Below are 15,852 nucleotides of genomic sequence, written 5' to 3'. Positions count from 1 at the left end.
CCGCTGACTGCTCTGGCCACCCTCAGAGGAAGCTTCCCAGGCACCGTGCAGGGGCTTGTGATGAATTGTTCTTATGGGAGCAGTGACTCAGCCCCCAGAGAAGCCTCTGTCCCTGGCCTGTCCCTGGTTCAGCTCCCTCTCAAGATCCCCGCTACAGGCAGCTCTCTCCCCCCGAGGGTCTGCGAACCCAACCACCAACAGCCCACCCCTAGCTCACCATCCATGAGTTCAGATAACAGGGCAGGGAGGGCCCTGGTAGCACCTGGCGGGGGCAGGGGGTCAGACCACCATCCATCTGTGTCCCAGGGATGCCACAGCTGCTCTCTCTGGAAAACCAGCACCCTCTTCCAGGACACACAGTGACTCCCCAACCCCGGCCAACCCCTTCCAACCCTGAGGCTTTCTGTTCTCTCCACGAAGAGCACAGGCTGCCTCCAAGAGGGACACATCCCCACCCATCCTGCCAGCTGCCATTTTCCAAAAGAAACTCCAGTTTGCGAAACAAAACTTTCTGCCCAAAACACTGTCGAAGGAGAGGGGAAAAAAATCCAGCGGGCTTAGTCCTGAGTCACGGCACTTCCTTCTTCCAGAAACCCCAAGCCCTGGGTGGGTTGGACACGGACTCAGCCATTCAGCTGGCAACCCGGTTGGGCACCGACCCTGTGTCAGAGCTTCCAAAACTCCGGCCAGTCCCGAAATCCCATCAGGATCCTGGCTAGACAACTTCGTCCCTGAACTTTGACTTACCTGCCTTTTCCTTTCCATTTATGCTTTTAAAAACAAGCCCCAGTTTCAGCAGTTAGAGCCACAAATCATTGATGGGATGTCAAATGGCCACCTCTCCCCCGACACGCGATCCAGTAGACATTTTCAATGAAAAGAAGTCACCTGTGTCTGACCTCACGTCGCCTTTCCCATCCCGCCGGGAAAATGCCACATGACCCGCTCAGCATCGGGTTTTCCTACAGAGCAGACAGCGGGCTCCAGGCCAAGCGGCTCTGCACTGTCCACTATCCGCGGTGCGCACGCCGGCTCATCGCTCCGGACCTCAGCGCCCTCCTCTGCAAAGCCCAGTGTGCTTGTGCACGTGTGCCCGTGCGTGCATGCACACGTGTGCGTCCACGCTTGTGCAACACTCGCCTGGTGCACTAGTTCATGCAAAGTGCTCCAACCAGTGAGCCGGGCCCCGTGACGACACTCCGCACCCACTGCCAGGTGCCGCTCTCCGAGGGTCGGCAGCCGACGTGCCGGCTTTTCTCCTGGGAGCGAAGAGGGCTGGTGGTGCCTCACTGGAGCTTCAAGGGGGCTGACAAGGGACCACAGCGGGGTCGGGAGCCCGCCCCTGAGGCTGGTCGCCTCCTTCGTCCCGAGGTCATGCAGAAACCTTTCTCCTCCAGCACATGCCGAAGCATCCAGGACAGGGAAGCAAAGTGCCCGAGATGCGACCCCTGCCCTGCAGCCCACGGGTAGCAGCGGCTCCCCATCCGCGTCAGCCCCGTCCCTTCCAACGACCCTGAATGCCGCCAACTGTCCCTCCGGACGACCCTTGATGCTGCCCCCATCCCCACGTCAGCCTCCCTCCAGCACCCGCTCTGAGGGCGGACCCTGTCCGCTTCTGGGCCCTCGCTGACCCCGGCACCAGAGGTGGCCCCGCACACGTGAGCCCTGCCGGCGCACGAAGCACCGTGCCGACAGCCCGTCCCCAGCCTCTGCCAGTGTGTGTGCCGCGGGCTGGCAGCACGCTCTGGCCGCTCCTCATCCACGCCACCCGCTGTAGGGGCAGCAGGAGGCTTGGGCGACGGACGCGTGTGTGGGGAGGGCCCACTCTTCCAAGCTCCGGGGCTGGGGCTCACGCCTCCCCTCCCTGAACCTTAGACTCTTCATGCGTAAAAACTAATTAAAGCAGCCAGTATGCACAACAAGCACGTCGGAGGTGCAAAGCAATTAGTGGTTTCTCCTTCACTCCCCGTGAAAGTGGTGGGGGGTGTGCGTGGGGGCAAGGGCTGCAGGCGCAGGGTTACTTCGAGAGAAAGAGAGAGAGAGAGAGAGAGAGAGAGCGCGCGAGCGCGTGTGTCTGCGCTGGGGTCAGCTTCAGAGCCACCCAGCCTGGGAGGCTTGCCTGGGCCGCCTCCGTGCAGGGCCGCTCACCTAGCCTCTCTCCCCACACCAGGCGGGCCACTTGGGGCCAGGGAGGGGCTGGCAGCATGGAGCCAGACCAGCACCTCTTCCTGGTCTGGAACAGTGTGACCAGGGGCTACCCCGCCCCCTCCACAGCGGGCACCCTGCTCACCGGAGAAAAGATGCTGGGGACCGAGACGAGCTGCCAGCAGAGCCCCAGGCCTCCCGCACAGCTGGGTCAAGACTCCGAGCCAGGCCAGGCTGACCTTTCCCAGGGGAACTAGAGCCTCACATCCCAGCCCAGCGCCTGGCCTGCCCCTCCTGCCCAGCATGGCGCAGAGCCTGAGGGCGGTCAGCCAGCTCCCTGGAGCTGCCCGGTTCCTGGGGAGGCTGCTTCCTGCACATGCTCAGTCCCTACTTGGTGTGAGCCCCAGGACAGGCAGCCCTGGCTCCGTACGCACAAGAAGAGAAGGTGCCCACCTGCCCACCCAGAACGCTGCAGCTGTTACGCCCCCTCCCTACCCACTCCCCACGCTCTGGGCCTAACAGCCGGACTCCATCCCACAGCTGGTAAGGCCAGGAGCCCAAGAGCTTCTCCATCCCTCTCCTCTCTCCCACTCACTGAGTGTTTCGACATCTTCTGACTTTGTCACACTGCCCCTGCCATGAGGCCTTCGCACATGCTGTTTCTGCTGCTGGGATATCCTTCCCTCCCTCATTATTTGATCTTTTAAAAAGATTTTTCTCTATTTATTTAGAGAGAGCGAGCGCACGCGCAGGAGTGCACACAGGATCAGGGGGAGGGGTCCAGGGAGAGGGAGAGAGAGAATCTCAAGCAAACTCTGTGCTGAGTGCGGAGCCCCACGTGGGGCTCGAGCCCACGACCCTGAGATCAGGACCTGAGTCAAAATCAAGAGTTGGACGCTTAACTGACGGAGCCACCCGTGCGCCCCTCGTTATCTGATTAATAGTAGCCCAACCCATGGACTAACTCATTCAAACCTCAGAGCGGTCCCATTCCCACTCTGTAACCAGAGTGTCTGGGTTCAAACCCCAGCACCACCAATTAAGAGCTGTGTGACCTGGGACAGCTCACTTAACCTCTCTGAGCCTTGGTTTCCAAATCTGAATAGAAGGGAGTAAGACCAGCACCTGCCTCACATCCAGGAACACTGAGAAGTACCGAGCAGTGTCCCTCACTATCGTTTGGGCTCTGGGTGCCAGCCCAAGGACTCCAATCTTGGGGAACCCTCTCTGTCCTTGGGGAACCTCCGCCAAGGAGGTCACTCACCTCCAGCCTGCTTCTCCAGCTGTGCACAAGGAGCCAAGGCCCGAGAGGAGCACATCCTTGCTCAGGGTCGCACACCCACAAGGGCCAGAGCAGGGCCGGAACTCAGCACGAAAGGCTCCGGACACTCTGTATTGAACTGTGGGCCTACCACTTCTGAGTGCCGACTGTATACTAAGAACTGTACATTTATGGTCTGTGCCCCCCTTACGATGCCCCCGGGAGATGGCGTCCCAGCCACGTGCTAAAGTCAGGGTGGAATGAGGGCAGGAGAGGGACAGGCCAGGCCAGGGTCACATGGCTGAGGGATGGGTGACAGTCACAAATGGTGACAGGGACCTCAATATGCCTGACACACCGCTGGGTTTTGCTTTTTTCACGGAACCCCGGTGTCGGCTATACCGGGCTGAACTATGCTGCCTCCAAATTTCAGGTCCCTGCCACCTCTAAACATGACCTAATTGGGGAAAAGACTCTTTGGAGATAAAGTCACATTAAAGTGAGATCCTCTTGGATTAGTAATGGTGTTTGCAAGAAAAGGGAAACAGCCTCATGAAGACAGAGGCAGAGATGGGAGCCATGGGCCTACAAGCCAAGGAACGCCAGGGACGGAGGCAGGCGTCGGAGGCTGGACAGGCAAGACAGGTTCCCTCCCTACAGTCAGAGGGAGCACAGCCCTGCCCACACCCTGACTTTGGACCTCTGGCCTCCAGAGCCTGGAGAGAGCTCCCTGCTGGTCTAAGGCCCCCTGTCTGTGTGTTGTTGGGACAGCTCCAGGAAACTCACACAGCGGGAGATAGTCTAATTCCCACCAGACCCAAGAGGAAACAGAGGCACAGAGAGGTTGACAGATGTGCCTGAGATCACAGAGCTACAAGGCCTGGTTTTCCAGGGATGGGAGGAAGGGGTCCTCTGCGGCTCAACCTCTGAGGCCAGGCTGCTGGAGGTCTTCTGGGATACTCGGGGCAGGCTCAACAACCCCAAGACCCTGGGGACAGCCGCCTGCTCGCTTCCCCAGGCTCCCCACAGGAAGGACCGGGCCGGCTCATCTCTGGGTACCCCTGCCCTGCTCAGGTGAAGCTCCAGGTCAATGGGAAGAGCTGGGCAGCAAGCCAAGGGCACGCCACCTGCCCGCAGCGGAGCTGCTTCCTGAGTCCCTTCCTGGGCTCCTGAGGGTTGGTTGCGGGGGCTCCACAGCATTCCTAGCATCCCCCCCCTCCCCCCAGGCTCATGCTGGAGCGCAGCGGCCGGGCTGCCAGCACCTGCCTCCCGCCCCGCCCCCGCCCGCCGCCTGGAACACACAGCCATTAGAGCCACCCTGAGCAGTAATTGTCCAGATTGCTGTAATTCACGGCAGACGAGCACGCCAGCGCTCATCGCATTATTACAAATGTCACTGAGCAGGGCCTTGGCGTGCACAGTCCCTGGGGGGTTCTCGCGCTGCTGTCTCTGTGGGCAGGACCCGGATGAGCTCACCACCGTGTGAGGACCCAACCTTGAGACAGCGGGGCACACTCCCGTCTCGGCCGGTGAGTCATCCCCGCCGACCTCCCATTCCCCAGATCTGCCCTTCCCAGAGGGAGAGAGAGGACAGCTGCCAACTTGGCCAACTCCCGGTTCCCAGGCAGCAGGGAGGGGGCCAGGGATGGAGCCGCCGTGACAACAGAAGACACTCTCGGCGGGGGGGGGGGGGGGGGGGGGGGCAGAGAGGGGCTGTGGGAGCGCCGGCTGGCAGTCCTGGGCTTTGCACACAGAGCCCCTCACTGCCCTGGTGGGAGGGGAAGGGGGGGTACTGGGTGACATCACTTCCAACAACGGATACACAGGGGACTCGTGCGTGCTTAACAAAATGTGCGACTGTGCACAGGTGTTCCCAGAGGCTCCGTTCACAAGAGCCCGAAGACAGAAACAACCCCCGTGACCGTCGACCGAAAGACCCACGGACGCATCAGCAGGACCCCGCGGAGGGCACTAGAGCTCGGCCACCAAAAGGAACGAGGCCCACACACCAACACCACAGATCAACTTCGCGAGCACGAGGCTAGGGGAGAAGCCAGACGCGGGGGGGCGTGTCCCGCGGGATCCCATTCGGGTGAACAGCAAATCCACAGACACGGAAAGGAGATTAGTGGACGCCAGAGGCTGGCGGGCCTCGGGGGCTGGGCGTGACCACTTGTGGGCACTGGGTTTCCGTCTGGAGTGGTAAAACGTTCTGGAACTAGACAGAGGTGATGGTTGTACAACACTGTGAAGGTGCTTAATGCCACTAACTTGTACACTTTGAAAGAGCAAACGGTAAATTTTGCGTTAGGCGTGTTTCGCCGAAATTCCATAAAAGAGAAAAAAAGACTCACGCGATCTCAGGGAAGTCTCCGTTGCACCCAGTGGTGCAATCCAGCCTGGAACCACACCACGGACAGAGAACAGAGAGAAACCAACAGAGGAAAAAGCACTATGTGCCCCCCTGGGGGGCTAACAGTACCCCTTTGCCCTGCTGTGAGAGACGACGCCCAGGGCCCCTATGCGTGCCGCTTGGCCTACACCTTCCAGGGCCTCGCCCAGGAGGGGAAGCAGGGGGCTCCTCTCCTGAGTGCTGAGAGGGTCGCTGCTCGCCAAGGGCGGGGAGCTCGGACCAGGGGCCTGGGCCTCGGAGGGGCGGGGGGGGGGGCCAGACAGGAGCTGGGAGGGAAGGCCCTGCTCAGGTCTGGGGCTGCTCCTGGTCAGTTTCTGAAACCCCAGGGCAGAGCACTCGGGCCACTCAGCACCCCCTTCCCAGGCTGGAGTGTGGGGGCCTGGAGGCTGTCCCGTCCTCACACTCGCCTGCCTCTGGATGCCCGGGGCCTTCACAAGAAAGGCCATCTGTCCCCTCTGTGAGTCATGACCCAGAGCCCTGGGCACAGGAAGCTGCATGTCTGCGGTGGGGCCCTGGTGGGGCCAGGGGGACGAGAGCTGGAGGCGTGGACTTGCTCCGGGCCCCAGGCCATCCTTGCCCTCACTCCTCACTTCGTCCTCTGTGAAACAGGATGGTAACAAGAGCCACTCTGGGAGCTTGGACCAGAGTAAATGAGAGCAGGCAGGTAAATGGGGGTCAGGCACCCCTGGCCTCAGCCTTCCTGTCAGTGCTGGGCACAGTGAGGAAGAAGTCAGCCCAGAGACAAGGGGAACCCATGCGGATGCAGTCCACGACAGTACAGGACCCGTCCTCAGGCCCCTCGATGCCTGTTACCTCTGGTTCCTCACGGATGCCTCTCCCACTTCATAGAACAGGAGACTGAGGCACAGAGATAGGTCACTGAGCCATGAAGGGAAGGACCCTGCTGTTCTGGCTCCAATGAACACACAGCTGGCTTCTAAGGGAGGACATGAGGTCAGCACTACCGTGTACGGCCTCCAGCCACAGAGATGACACAGCTAAAGGGGACACGTAGCTTGACCCTGTGACCCTGCTGTGGTGGCTGCTGGCCAGCTCTGGGCCTCCCCTCCAAGACGCCCAGGTGCGCTGCCACCAGCATCTACCGGGCCACGAAATGCTGACCCCAGAGGCAACAGAAGCGGTCCACTGACCCAGGCACACAGCCTGAGCTGCACCTTTTCTCAGCTGTGCCTCAATGTCACCCTGGGGACACACTGTGTGCCTGATGACGCAGTCACTGCAGGGTGAAACCAAGACTCCGAGGAAAAGCAACCGATCTGAGATCAGCCCGAAAGCAGAGCCTGGCCCTCCGGACGGCTCCACAGCACGTGGGTCAGGCCCAATGTGCCTCAGCCTCCCCAGCACGAGAGCTGCGGGGTCTGGATGCCAATCAGGACGGATCAGAGCCCCCGGAGCCCCTCACCTTTCTTGGCTGTCTCCATCTCCTCTTCCGTCCAGCGAGAACTCTCGTTCATCTCCATCGAAGCTGAAACGGAAGACGGGGTGCATTGGCAGCAGCCCGAGGGGCGGTCCAGCCTCCACTGGCCGGCTGGGATGGCGGTGGTGGAATCAGCCCATTTTACAGGCGGGGACACTAAGGTGGTCTAGGGTCTGGACTGTGAGGACTGTCTCTGCATGTACTTGGTTGAGAAGGGGGTGACCTACGTGAAAGCTCGGTGACCGGATGAAGGTTGGGGGCACTCGGGACGCGAGCTTTGGGTGGGCGGGGCCCTCATGTGAGCGTGGACTTGTCTGTACGGGTGATTCTTTACTGTTAAACCCTCGGTTTTAACCCAGCAGCTGCCAGCAGTCCCCACCCCAGCTGTGACAATCAACAAGCATTCCAGACGTGGCCACTGTTGGCCAGAATTGTCCCCTGGGGCTCATCAGGTCCCTCACTGAGAATGCTGTTCTACAGGGTGAATGCTGTACTCTCCCCAAACTCCACCCAATCAGAAGGAAGCTTTAGAAGGGACATGGCTCTTGCTGACCTCACACAGAGTTGGCCAGGCCTCCGCTGTGGCGCTGTTTTTGGATCTCTCCTCCAAGGTCCCCTAGATAGGAGCCCAGGTCTTTCCCTGTAAATTGCTTAAGACCTCACCAAGAGGGCAGACATGAGGAGCCAGCGGCATGGACTCAGCGCCTAGAACAGCACCAGGCCCAGAGGATGTGCTGGGGAGAGTCTGGCTGGCCAGTGGGGGAAGCTCCAGCAGGAGGGAAAGGAGAAGGAATAGCCAAGAGAGGGGAGATGTTCCCACTCCCTGCTGCTGTGACCTGTCAACCTGTGAGACCTCACGAACTCTCCCTTCTTCCCCAAGGCATCCTCGGAGGGAAGCTAGAAGTCTGAGCTCAGGGTGGGGTGCTGGAACAGCCCGCTGGAGGGCCCGGGTGGTGTTTGCCCCAACATCAGCCTGGGGCCTGAGAGGAGCTTCCCAGAAGTTAGCCGTCCCCCTCCCCCCCACCGAATCAGCCTCTGGGCACCAAGGGGCAGCCAGCAAACGCCTACAGGAGTCACATGAGATCTGTGGCCAATGGGGCTGGGTCTGAATCCCGGTGAGCTCACGACTATGGAGGCAACATCCTCTCTCTAAGCCTCAAAGAGCCCATCTATAAAGTGGGTACAAATTATCTCCCACAGGAAGAAGGGACAAGTGTCTGATATGGACCCTGGGTGTGGGGTAGGGGGCATCTGTGAGAACGAAACCTCACCTCCATCAGCTCCCACCCTGGGGAAGTATCCTGGTGGCGGGGGCCTCAGCCGGAGCACAGAGCTGGGAAGGTCAGTATCCCCCCTCCAACAGCCAAAACAGTACAGATGACAGACACACGTTGGCTGCCCCCCTGTGGCTGAACTTGAGAACTGCTACTAGAGCCATCTCTCCCCGCAACCCCCCTACAACTTGAGGTTGGGTGGGTGGGGGAGGCTCAGAGCCCCTGGGGGTGGACATCTGCTGAGCAGGAGAAACTGAAGCCCACAGAAGTGAAGTATAAACCGGGGAGCCTACTGGGGCTGGGGACGGGGGGTGGGTACAGTCTGTGCCCAGGTCCTTCTACCCAGGGGTAGGGCTACTCGGCGCCAGCTGCTACCGGGAAGAAATGGGGGCCAGGTGCGGCCGGATTTTCTCATTTAAAAAACAGAACCCAAACTGGCGATCTGGATTTTTATGTGAACCCTCCCAGTTCCGGGATCACCGGGGCTGACAGCCACTAGCCCTTCCCACCCCCACGCACCGTCATGGGCTCTTCCCACACCCAGCAAGCGCTGTGTAGATGAGGGCGCACAGAGAGGTTTAGGAGCTCTCCCCAGGTCACCCAGCGCATTCAGAAGCTCAAGCTGGGATTCAGAAGCCACGGTCCTCCCTGGCAGAGAACTCACCCAGCTCAGCGCTCTGCTGCGGGGTGACGGCCTCCTCGCTGTTGGCCTCATTGGCCATCGAGCGGGTGATGCGGCCTTTGCGCCTTCCCTGGCTGTTGGCCGTTTTGCGGCCTTTGGAGGCCACTGCCTCCTTCTCATCGTTGTCCTCCCCCGAGGTGTCGTCCGTCTTCTCCCTGAAGGCCAGAGACAGAGACAGGGATGGCTTCGTCCGCGCCTGGAGACCAGACGACCATTGCAAGAGACCAGCTTTTCTTTGGCTCGAGGAGTGCTGGCTGCGGGGGTGGGGGTCTGTACCAGCCAGAGACTGGGAGGCGGGGGGGACGCTCAGGGGAAGGGCTGGCGGGCAGCAGCTACCATCTCACGTGCCCGACACAGAGCCGCTCTCTGCTCCCCGTCGGCAAGCCTTCTGTGCCGAGTGCATGGGGTGCCGGTGGGTACCACCGACGGGCCACCTCACTCCCAAAACAGAGAGGCTCCATGGGCCTCTAGGAACGGCCCTCGCTTTGCTGGCCGTATCATCAAGGGCCACTGTGCCTCACAGCACGCACAAAAGGGGAGTCTCCTGCTGGCATGGGCCACCGAGCCAGGTGTGTGGGGGTGCGTGTGACCTCCGTACCCAGAGCTGGGGCCTTCTCAGAAGCCGACTCAGGAGGGAGGACCGAGGGGCCGCTCCGCTTTACCACTCCCGCCTCCCATTCATCTTCCTGAAGGCCCTCCCGGGGCGTCCGGGAGACGGGGGGTAATGAAGCCAGATGTTCTCCGAAGCCACATTCCTGAGCCTCTTCCAGGTACCTGGCACGGAGCCGTGCCCGCCCCCCTCCCCGGCGCGGATCTCCAGCTGGCCGCGTTCGGCGCCCGCCCCTGGCAGGCACGGGAGGCTGTGCCTTGATCTGCAAGAGCTCACGCTGACAGCGAGAATTCTAGAGGTGAGGGCAGGGCCCGCCTGCATCCCTAGTCCTTCCGCCAGCTCCTCTGATCCCCCGTCCCCCGCCTGGCATCTCAGGAGACGCGGCGGAGGAGGGAGAGAGACGAGGAAGCAAAGAGCTCCAAAGTCACTGCCTAGATGTATTAGCTCAGGAGTCGAGCTCAAATGAGCTATCAGTCTCTGAGGTCTCCAGAGGGTTCGAGGAGGAAAGGGCGGGCGGGAGGAGGGGGGGGGCGGGCGGGCTTCCGGAAGGGGGGCTGTTGGGTTCAGACGGAGCCAAAGATGCCTCCCTTCCTGGCAGACTATCGGCAGGTGCTGAACCGCTGTCCTCACAGCCTCTGCGGAGCACTGCCTGTAGGAGCCCGGCCTCCAGCGCGGTCGGGGGCACCTCCTCGCCGCTCCCTGGGGGTGCAAGGCCGGGCGGCCTAGCCGTCTTACTTGCTCAGCTCCTCCTTGTCGTTCTCCACGTCGGGCTTCTCCTCCTCCTTCTCAGCCTCCTTGTCCTTCTCCTTCTCCTCCTTCTCCTCCTGGTTGCTCCGGGGCATCTGCTGCTGCTGCTGCTGCTGCTGCTGCTGCTGCTGTTGCTGCTGCTGCTGCTGCCGGCCCAGGGGAGGGGAGAGGAGGAAAACAGTGAGACTGGGGAGTCCCTGCACCTGGGCTGAGGGAGCTGGCAAGGTGGGGAGACGGCCCCGGCCGCAGCCTGGGGTCCTGCAGCCCACGGGGTCTGGGGAGCCAGGAGTCCCAGGCGAGGTGTAGAAATTGGAAGCTTGGGCTAACTCCTGCCTCCTCCATTCGGGGGCTGTGTGACCTCAGATGAGGATCTTGACCTCTCTGTGCAGACTCTGCGCAGCAGGGCTAGTCAGCATGCCGACACCTCAGCCAGGGCCCGGGAGGCGGAATCGAGAGAAGCCTCAGAGCTGGTGTCTGGCGTGGGTGTTAAAGTGGGACTGACGCCATCAACAGCACGGGGAGGGCTGCTGGTCGGCCTGAAGCCAGAGCAGTGTGAACACCGGGGAACCTGGGGACACGTCGCTGACGAAGCTCAGGCCACCTCTCAGCCTGTCACTACATCTGTAAAATGGGCCGGCGGGAGGGGTGTCCTGGGCCCAGGCCCATGTGAAGGCGCTTGCTGCCACGTCGAGGACCCGCTCTTGCAACAGTGGGCTTGCCCTCCTTGCATCAAGGGGACGCGAACCTCCACTTCAGGGGGAGACGAAAGGAGCTCACAGCAAACCAGCCTCCTCTTGAAGGCATTTCTTCTGCCCGGAGGCAAGGCAGGCACAGGTCCGTTGCCCCATTAGCCCGGGCTGCTGAGCCTGCCCTCCTCAGGACAAGGGAGGAAGTGAAAGCGCCGCTCCTTCCAGAGAGGTTGCCCGACTTCCCTTCTGCCCCACCTGATTTCTTTCAAAAATGTACGCCAGGGGGGGCGCCTGGGTGGCTCAGTGGGTTAAGCCTCTGCCTTCAGCTCAGGTCATGATCCCAGGGTCCTGGGATCGAGCCCCGCATCGGGCTCTCTGCTCAGCGGGGAGCCTTCCTCTCTACCTACTTGTGATTTCTGTCTGTCAACTAAACAAATAAAATCTTTAAAAATGCACAGCCACCCCAAAGTCCTCCCTGCAGACACCTACCAAGCAGACCATCTTTCCGTGCCGACGAGCCAAGTGAAAGGAAAACAAACCCAAGCAAAGCCTTGCGTGTGTGTGGTAGGGGTACAGTCAAACGGATGATCCGACAAGGAGAAAGAAACAAAGCTGAGGGAGAAGGTGAGGGCAGGCAGGGTCTCGCTCCTTCCCTGCATCTTTCCTGTGTCTCAGGAACACACGCCTGTCCTGCCAAGGCTGCCTCGGCCTGCGACACCTCCCTGGACCCCCTCGTGCAGCTAGAATTTAGGAAGCGGGAGCACAGGCCAGTTGGGGGCACTCTGTGGACCCTGGCGGGGGGGTAGGGGAACCCACGCTCTCTGAAGCTGTGGCAGAGGTCGCCCCAGGACCTCCTGGCTCGGCTCTGCCTCCCCCTCTCCAAGAACCCCCTCTATTCTGTCGGAGGAGGCAAGGGGCACGACGGCTGGACATGGAACAGCCTCTCCACCCCCACCACATTGTTGCCGATCCCCGGTGGCTGGCCCTTAACTAGCCTGTCCCTCACCCCCCGAAGCCCTCAACTTGAACTAAAGCATAAACTTCCCACTGCCTAGGAGCTATGGCCCCCTCTCACACCCAAAAGGCAAAGTCGCTTTTGGAGCTGTCCATTCCAGCAGGTGGAAGTGGGGACAGAGAGGTTTCCCGCTAAAGCGCGCCCTCTGCGCCCTCGCCTGATGAGGGCGGTGGGGGCCAGCAGGGGTCAGAGACCTGGCTCCAGGGCATGGGAGAGCGCATGGCTGGTTGGGGAGGGGGACTGACCCCTGCCCCACAGGCCACCCAGCCTGGCTCCCATCTCCGCCTGTCAGATTTGCCGACTTCTACAACACCTGGGAGCCTGACGCCAGGTGCTGGGCACGGCAGGGGCTCTCCGACCACAGGGAGCTCGGCACCACCCAACACGCCTTCGGCCACACCTATACCCAGACCCCGCCTGGGCGGCAGCCTCACCCCAAATCCTTCCTTGCTGTCCCTCCCAATGGCCATGGGGGCCCAATGCTGAGCCAACCTGCGGGAGGCACCTGTCAGCATTCCTTGGATCTAGCCTGGGGGGCCTCGAAGGCTCCTGGGACCTCATCCTCCACGAAGCAGCCACCATCCCTGCCAGCACAGCCAGGGAGTGCAGCTCCCACCCACGGAGCCCAGCCCCGCACCCATGCCTCCTGACTGACAGGGGCGGAGGTCCAGGGGAGTCTGCCTCCGTGCCACCCTGAGCTCCGTGCCACCCTGAGCTCCGCTCCTTCCTGCGGCCCTCCCCCTCGGAATCCCGGAGAAGGCCCCCTAGGAAGAGGCCAGCACTTCCCAAGGGCTGACTGCATGCCCAGCACGTTCTGTCGACGAGCTCCGGCCCTCTGAGGTCCCGAGGATAGGAATGAAGATGAAAAACCGAGAAGAGTGGTGAGCTGAGGCTCCACCCATGGAGGTGGCCTATCCTTGGCACCACGCTAAGCCCCTTGCAAGCGCTACCCCACTTCATGCCCTTAGCCAACCTCAGACAGAAAGGGCAGTGACCCGTGTTCCCATCCTACAGGGAAGCAACGCTTCACGAGAGCCAACGGCCGGGCCCCATGGTCTCCAAAGCCCTACTCATAGCCTCTGACCAGAATCTGGGGCCTCGGGTCCGAGGGGGTGTCTTTGGGTGTCCCTGTCCCTTCCCACCTTGCCCACCCTGCCCCCATTCTAGATTCTTCGAACCCCCACCCTCCCCTCGAGCCTGGGCCAGCCTATAACCACCCCCACCCCCAAATCATCACCCACATCACAGCATGAATAACAAAAACCAGTCTAAGTGCCCTGCGCCTGGCACTGTTCTATCAACTGCAATCACCTCCTTTACCAACCCCTCATTCTCCCATTTTACAGAAGAATAAACTGAGGCACAGAGAAGTCAAGGGACAAACCAGGTAAACAGCAGGGCCAGGATTCCAGCCTAGGCCTGAGTTAACCCTGGCCATGCCGAGCCCCCACCCCCGCCACTCCACCTACCCTGGTGGGCCCCTCCCCCCTCAGCAGTGCTTGGAGCCAGAGTCTCCCAACCTCTGCCCACCTCATGCGGAGGCTCAGGAGCTCCAGTGAGCACCACAGCCTGCTCATGATTCCCATCCCTTCCCACCAGGTGTGCAAGCCCAGTGCTGGACAACGGTGCCCCTGCCCGGACACTTTCCCAAGCCCTAAGAAGTGCAGGGGTGCGGAGGAGCGGGGAGTGCAGCAACACTGCCATGGAGCCACGGCACAGGGCCCCGGACAGGCTCAGGGTTTCCTGCGACCTGGCTGCCGTCTCCCTTGGGAGAGGTGTCCCAGCACCCTGAGCTGAGTGGCACTATCACAGGGGACGAAAGGGAGGAGCCCCAGGTCCGTCCTGGCCTCAAACACATTTCACAGTGGGACAGACTGGTCAGGCACAGTAAGGACCATCTGCCTGGCCTCCTGCTGCATGCAGAAGTCAACGGGATGACTCAGGAGGGCTCCATTCACTCCAGGTTTATGGGGCGAGATGGGGCCCCAACTCACAGCAACCCCCACACCCAAGCCAGGTCAGTCTCAGAAAGCCTTTGATGGTCTAGGGCAGCACACAGGAGGACGGCTACATCAGCAAGGAGGAGCGGCCACTACAGGCCCCAGCCCCGGACCTCAGCCATCCACGGCCGTGGAGCTGCACTTGCCCGCTTTCATGGGGAAACCAGAGCCAAGCTTCCCACGGCCTGATGACCGCACGATAGGACACCTGGGGAGCCCGGGCGGCGGCCACACCAATCACGAATCCCCAGGTTACTCCGATGGCCGACCAGGCTTGAGATCTAGTGCAGTAGACAAGGAACCAGCCAGCTTTTCCTGTAAGAGCCACACAGTTAATTCTGTGCGGCCACAGGTCCACTGGTTTCTGTCACAACTGCTCAACTCACCTCGGTTTGTAACCTGAAAGCAACCAAAATGTAAACAAATAGGCACGGCTCTGTGCCAATAAAACTTTATTTATAAAATTGTCAGTGGGTCAGATTTGGCCTGAGGAGCCATCGCGTGCCCACCCGTGCCCCAGACCAGTGCTGCTCCATCTAGACCATGCACGAATCAGCTGGGGACAGTGGGGAAGTGCAGACTCCGTGTGTCTGCGGAGGGCCTCAACCACTGCATTTCTAGGCGGCTTCCAGGGGGGCTGATGCTGCTAGTTCCTGGACCACACTGAGGGGCGAGGCTGTCAGGGATCCTTTTTTCCCAAAACACACCCAGGACCATTGCCGCTGGCAGCAGGTAACACCCGTGGACCTAGAGGGTGGGGAGATCCGGAGGCCAAACTCCCTCTCGAAGGATTCTGGAGCTCATGGTGCGGGGTCTACCTCTGCTTTCCAGACTCGTTTCCGACTCACGATGGGCTTCATGCCCAGAACTCGGTTGGGAAACTCCCTCCCAAACCACAGCACGACTTTGCGGAAAACCTGACCAGATCTATGGTCAGCAAGAGCCATCAGTTCTGATCCCCGAGGGACCCCTGCTTCCAGAGCTGAGTGCAGGACAGGCAGGAGGCCACAGAGCCTGTGCTGAGCTGAGCCCCAGATCAGGGCTGCACGGAAAACCGCATGAATAAAAACAACACATCCAGACGAAGGCTTCTCTTCATTCTACCTGTGGGTGAACCGAATCCTCCCAGCAGCCCTGGGACGACCTCTGCTCCATAGCACACGACACAGGGACACGGAGAAGCCGAGGGGCTGGCCCCAGACTGCACAGCATTTTCCAGCAAGATCCTACGGGCAGGTGTTGCGCCTGCGACCCCGGGCTGGGAGGTCACGGGCTCCCCCGTTCAAGCCCAACTGCGCCACCACATGCACGTTCCCTCCACACGGGTGCTCTGAGCACACGAGGCGGACACCACGCCACCAAAAATGCGATCCCCAACCTTCCCCAAATGACAGACAAGGAACTCCGCCAGGGCAGAAGGAGGCTCGTGCTGGGGACACTTCGAAAGGCAGAGCACACGACAGATGTGGTGGCAGTTCTGCCTGACCCACAGGGACGGGAAAGGAGGCCTCTGAGCAGAGTCCCCAAAGGCTTTCGGTTGACAAGGATGAGGGGACACTGCAGGGAGGGGACCTGCCT

The 15,852-nt window shown here is 61.0% G+C and overlaps 1 protein-coding gene across 28 annotated transcripts in view; it reads right to left on the bottom strand.

Moving 5' to 3' along the window:
- Window positions 1–15,852, bottom strand: part of NCOR2 (nuclear receptor corepressor 2) — a 208,505-nt gene that overhangs the window by 56,955 nt on the left and 135,698 nt on the right. For 21 of the 28 annotated variants that reach the window (XM_047697890.1, XM_047697898.1, XM_047697897.1 and 18 more), the window contains 3 exons: window positions 10,559–10,716; window positions 9,196–9,368; window positions 7,243–7,305 (listed from right to left, as the gene is read on the bottom strand). In XM_047697890.1, the coding sequence (XP_047553846.1) occupies window positions 7,243–7,305; window positions 9,196–9,368; window positions 10,559–10,716 (394 nt within the window). The remainder of the gene's footprint in view (window positions 1–7,242; window positions 7,306–9,195; window positions 9,369–10,558; window positions 10,717–15,852) is intronic. The other 7 variants (XM_047697901.1, XM_047697902.1, XM_047697909.1 and 4 more) reach the window with 3 other exon arrangements.

Source organism: Lutra lutra, chromosome 12, assembly GCF_902655055.1.
Source record: "Lutra lutra chromosome 12, mLutLut1.2, whole genome shotgun sequence".
NCBI classification, from domain to species: domain Eukaryota; kingdom Metazoa; phylum Chordata; class Mammalia; order Carnivora; family Mustelidae; genus Lutra; species Lutra lutra.
This window is presented reverse-complemented; position numbering and strand designations above follow the sequence as displayed.